General features: G+C 36.7%; 1 protein-coding gene across 3 annotated transcripts; it reads left to right on the forward strand.

The window, feature by feature from the left end:
• The first annotated feature begins 2,993 nt into the window (after nucleotides 1-2,993).
• On the forward strand, nucleotides 2,994-5,223 carry LOC113299303 (ribosomal RNA processing protein 1 homolog B-like). Of its 3 annotated transcripts, none has more exons than XM_026548323.1 (2): nucleotides 2,994-4,168; nucleotides 4,304-5,223. In XM_026548323.1, the coding sequence occupies exons 1-2, from the start codon at nucleotides 3,115-3,117 to the stop codon at nucleotides 4,936-4,938; spliced, it is 1,689 nt and encodes a 562-aa protein (XP_026404108.1). In that variant the 5' UTR covers nucleotides 2,994-3,114; the 3' UTR covers nucleotides 4,939-5,223. The 3 variants fall into 3 exon arrangements, with proteins under 3 accessions (XP_026404108.1, XP_026404107.1, XP_026404106.1); XM_026548322.1 differs by having other exon boundaries at nucleotides 2,995-4,158; nucleotides 4,270-5,223; XM_026548321.1 differs by having other exon boundaries at nucleotides 2,996-5,223.
• Nucleotides 5,224-5,534: the final 311 nt, after the last annotated feature.

A 5,534-nucleotide genomic window follows, 5' to 3' on the forward strand; every position in this document is an offset into this window, starting at 1 on the left:
GTATGCAAACTTGGTTTCCCGACTTTAACCGTTAAAAACGTTCGCATACTAGGTACGCAAACAAGTTTCTCGGACCTGAATCATACCAAAACAGTTTGCATATTAGGTACGCATACTGTGATGTATCCAGACAAAGGTTTTTGTTCTAAACTCCCATTTCAATCATTGAAACATCCTTAAAAGATGACAATAGCTGTCTCACACAAACTATTAGCTTAAAGTAATTTTCAAGTGATCGAATGATCATTACCAAACATTCCAAGTGACATCAAATGATTGTCACACACAAATCATGTAAGATATTTCAAGGAAATTTCCACATGATCATCTTTTGACTTAATATTTAGTTTCCACAAATAAATTGTTTCCAACTAAACTCGTCAAGAATATGATGAACGTAGATAAAGCAAAAATCTTCCAACACATATTCCGAGAAATAGATAAATGAGATAAACTCGGCTCGAAATATCATATGTGTATAATATAAAAGTCTATATAGTTATAAGACTTAGTCTCATTATGAGATCTAATAGAATAGACTTCTGAGCGATAGATAAGTTTTAGTCTCCACATACCTTTTGTTGATGAAGTTCCTCCAAGCTCTCCATCCTGGTCTCCAGTCGATGAACGCCGTGAATTCTAAAGCTCAACTACACATTCTATCCTAATCAAGACTATAGTTTTGATCAACTAAACTTGATAAACAAGCTTGAGATAGCAACGCTTGTGAGTTCGACCAAGCAGTGCATTAACATCTTTACTGTTAAATATGTTTATAATATTTTGTTAGATGAAGCCCAGCAAAATGGCTCAACAACTAATGTCTGTTTTCCACGGAAGAGATTATGGAATGTACAACTACCTCCAAAAGTTTTGCACTTTTTGTGGAAATTTTTACAGGATTGCTTGCCAACTAGAGACAAGATTGTTAGATATGTACTAAATATTGATGCTACATGCCCTTTATGCAATATTAAAAATGAAAGCATGTAACATTTTTTTGTAGATTACTCTGTTACTCACAGAATATGGTTGCAACGAACCACTCTATCACCAGCATGTTAGGAAGTAATGGTTTCTTTGATTGGTAATAGAATATGTTTAAATATAACAACTTTTTATAATGATACTATGCAGGAAACACTAAGGGATATTAGTTGTACTTTGTGGTACATACGGAAGATCAGATGGTCTGTAGTTTTTGATGAGATCCAATTCATACCTTCTGAATTTATTGCTTATGTAAGGAATTTTATCATTGAAACAAAAAATGCAGTTACAACAAGACGGGTTGGGTTGGTTATTAATCAACCTGAAATGTGGTTACCACCAAATAACTTGTATATAAAACTTAGTATTGATGCAACTTCATACATAAGAATCAATCAATTGGAATTGGATTAATCTTGAGAAATATTTCAGGTCAGTTTATTGGAGCAAAAGGAATGCAACCTAATGAGGCAGATGAGGAATTTGGAGAAACACTAGCTGCACTTGAAGCATTCAAGTGATCTAACCAGATGAGAATTAATAACATGCATTTGGAGGGAGACAACCTGAATATAGTAGCATCCATAAATGGTGTTGTTGGAAGAATAAGCTGGACAACAAATACCATAGTCCAGAAATATCGTAGTTTACTGAGTGAGATGCTAATGGAGTAGCCGATAAATTAGCAAAAGGGTTATTTTGCGTTTCTTCCCCGCCCAAGATCGCTAATTAACATTTCCTTCCATAATAGATTAAAGTCAGCGTTTCCTCATATCGTTCGGTATTCCATCCATTGCTCGGTTAGCTGAATCAACACATGTGCACGCATGGCAGAAGCTGTACAGTGTTTCGTCACCTTTCCAAAATACCCTTATTATTTACATTTATTTCATAGCCCATACTTACCCAAATCCCTAAATCCACATCCTCGTACCTTTCTATCGAAAAGATCACGGTAGCATCAAGCTTCATCTAAATCAAATAGGGTTTTGACAACATTGGATGGTGTTCGATTTTACTAGACGGAGAACCCATACTTACACTCATTAATACCGATTACCCGCCAATAGCAATATCTATCAATCACCTCCGTTCTCGCTTCCCCTTACTTTTTCATCAACAGACACTCCCGGTCGACGACGACACCCAATTAAGATCCAATTCTTTCTGCACATCAACACCAGTATTTTTTCTCGTCCTCCTTACACAACACAAACCCTTTAAAATCTCTTGATTTCTCTCCTCATTTGGAACCCTAATTTCTTTCTATAAATCCCTAATCTCATGGTCATTTGTACCTTTTTTTTCTTTTTTTTATTGAGTAGTGGGCACATATAGAGTCTAGGACTTCGCCTCAAGTGAATAAATAGAAATGATTTTGGGATTGAATTAAATAATTTTAGGGGATCAGGTATTTTTTGTTTGGTTTTAATTAATCCCTTTTTTACTGAATCTGGCGACAACGATGATCGTAGATGCAACTATGCTATTTAAATGGCGTAGTTTCTCCATTAAATTACACCAGATTTTAGTTACTGAAAAATGAAAAACATCTTTTAATTATAGAATTTAATTTAGAAAATGAAAATTAATTCTTTTGATGTACCGGTTCAGCCGACTGTCGAACGTGGTCATGGGAGATGAAGATTAGACTTAAATAGGAGTGATACGAGGGTAGTTTGCGAAAAATATTTTTGTTTTCGCTACGTTATCCATTCTTACCGACTCTACTAACCGAGCAATAGATGGAAACACTAATTAGTGATTTTGATTAATAAATCACTTTTCTTATATAATCCATTATCATCTTGTCAGCCCTTAAAATGTTTTCATGTAACTTCTCCTATGCGGTCCCAATGATGCGCATCCAGCATCCTTATTTTAGAGCGGACCGCCATTCCGCAAAGTCCACTATTGTTGACTCGTCAACGCCCGCTGCAATATGAAAAATCCCCACAAAGCCCATTCCCATCCCGAATTCGCGGATTAGGTCCAAACTTCGGTTACTCTTTAAACCCTAAAAGCAAAACATCATTTATTCCTTCTTTCTCATCTCGACGACTCCAATATTTCTTAGGTTTCGTTCTCCACCACCGTACCACCACCGCAACCACCTCTCTAGCCATGGGTACTGAAACCCTAAAACCAGTAACAAAAATAATCCAACACCTAGCTTCTTGCAACAAATCAACAAGAGATAAAGCAATCAAGCTTCTAAAATCATGGTTCCCGTCACAACCAGAAATATCAGATGAGCAAATGAGGAAAATCTGGAAAGGATTATTCTACTGCGTATGGCATTCAGATAAACAACAAGTTCAATTAGAACTTATTAACAACCTCTCATCATTACTGGTAACTTTTGATGATCTTAATCTCTCTGTTCAATATTTCGAGGTTTTCTTGGTTACTATGCGTCGTGAATGGAGTGGGATTGATTATTTGAGATTAGATAAGTTTTATCTGTTGATTCGTAAGTTTCTGTATCAGTTTTTTAATCTTTTGAAAAAGAATGGGTGGGATATCGAGGTAATGGAGAGGTTAATGGGTGTTTTGGAAGTGAAAACTTTGTTTAGTGCTGATGGGTATCCTGCACATGGTGTGAATTATCATATTTGTGAGATCTTTTTTGAAGAGTTGAAGGCTTTTATACCTCTTAGTCTGGATGTTTTTAAATTTGATGTGTTGGTGAAACCGTTTCTTTTAGTGTTGAAGAAATCTACTGATAAGATTTTGTTGAATAAGATTAGAACTGGTATGTTTGAGTTTTTGCTTAGACATGGAAAGAAACTTTTGGAATTTAAGAAATCCAATGGTTCGTCAGAGAATGTGGAGGCTGAAGTTGAGTTTTTTGGTACTATTGCATTGACATTTAGTCTTTCGGCTAAATTATTTGCTTTAGGTTCTTCGGAAGATTGTCTTCAAGGGAATAGGAAAGTTTTGTTCGGTTTGCATGAGAATTTTGAAAAGTTGGAGAAGGAGTTGGCTAATTCAAAGGTTAAAATTGGTGCTTTTGTGGTCAAAAAAGGTGTGGATGATGATGAGGAAATTCCTGATTTGGTTCCGATTACTGGCCTTAAAGTTGGTTACGATGAAGTTATGGCGGAACAGGCTGAAGTTGATATAAATGGATCAGCGGATAAGTCTTCTAAGAAAAAGGGAAAGAAGGCGAAGAAAGATTCTAGTGGAAAAAGGGAGCAGGCTGAAGTTATGGCGGAACAGGCTGAAGTTGATATAAATGGATCAGCGGATAAGTCTTCTAAGAAAAAGGGAAAGAAGGCGAAGAAAGATTCTAGTGGAGAGGGTAAGAAAGATTCCAGTGGAGAGGGTAAGAAAGATTCCAGTGGAGAGGGTAAGAAAGATTCTAGCGGAGGTAAAAATTCGAAGAAGAGTAAGAAGGGGTCATCTGGTAAAGATGCAAACGAGAATGAAGGTACAAGGGACACTTCTAGTAGCATTATAGATTTTAATGAAACTGTAATCTCTAATTTGCAAATGCAGTTTGAGAAGGTTGCTGCTGAAGTGGGTATGGATTTGATTGATACAAGCTCTGAAGTTCTACCTACCTTGCCCATCAATGGTACTGTTTCGAAGAAGAGAAAGAGAGCAAGGAGTGCTGACAGGATGAGCTCACTCGGTAAAGATGTTAGTGGGGGTGGTTTAACTGAGAAGAGTGGAGAGAAGAGCGCTAAGAAGGTCAGGTTTTCCATGAAGAGCAACATAGTGTGGAAACCCCAGACTCCTTTACCTCCACAAAGTTTGAGATTACCGCCATCTGCGACTCCCAGAGGCAGTGCTCTAAAGAAGGGGTTATCTCCAGGTCCAATTAGGGAGAGTGCTCTTGTCCCCAAAATGGTGAATCAGAGGCCTAGTACTGTGAAGAAGGTGCGAAAGTCTCCGAAAGGTGCCGCTCCAACTGTGAAACGATTGAGGAAGATGAGATTCTGATTCATGCTTTATAGTTTCAGCCACTGTTTCTGTGTTCCTGTGTAATCTACTGAGGCAAAACTATGTGTGATGGATGTTATCTCAGCAGTGATTCTTTCATTAAACCAGAAATAGGTAACACTCTTGAAGTTAGTTTAGTTCCGTTTCATTTGATATTCATTGTGCTACATCATTATGCAATCTTATCATGCTCCATGGTTGAGAAAGCACATATTCATGGTAGCTTAGTTCAAATTATTCCGTGTTCTATTGTTGCGGTTCATATATCTATATGCTTTTTTTTTTTGCTTCTTAAGAACTAGGGTTTTTCTTGATATCTTTCTTATGGTGCCTCTTATATCAGATTGTCATGTGCATTTTGTTTGACTACATCTCTCTGCATATAAATATATCTTACTGGATCTATATTATCTCATTAAATAGTGTGACATCTGTGGCATCTCTCAGTTAAAAGTTTATCAATGGCGACTTTTTCAAATCTTGATTTAATGTTGTTCTTCGATAGCTGGTAAGCACAAATCCCACATCCGTAAGAATTGAGTTCATTAGTCAAAATTAAGTCCTTGAAATTACATAAAATGCTATTATCCATGTGC

This window comes from Papaver somniferum, chromosome 7, assembly GCF_003573695.1.
Source record: "Papaver somniferum cultivar HN1 chromosome 7, ASM357369v1, whole genome shotgun sequence".
Classification (NCBI taxonomy): Eukaryota; Viridiplantae; Streptophyta; class Magnoliopsida; order Ranunculales; family Papaveraceae; genus Papaver; species Papaver somniferum.

Excerpts from the sequence above, each read along its gene's own strand:
- LOC113299303 (XM_026548321.1), top strand. The coding sequence starts at position 3,115 with ATGGGTACTGAAACCCTAAAACCAGTAACAAAAATAATCCAACACCTA.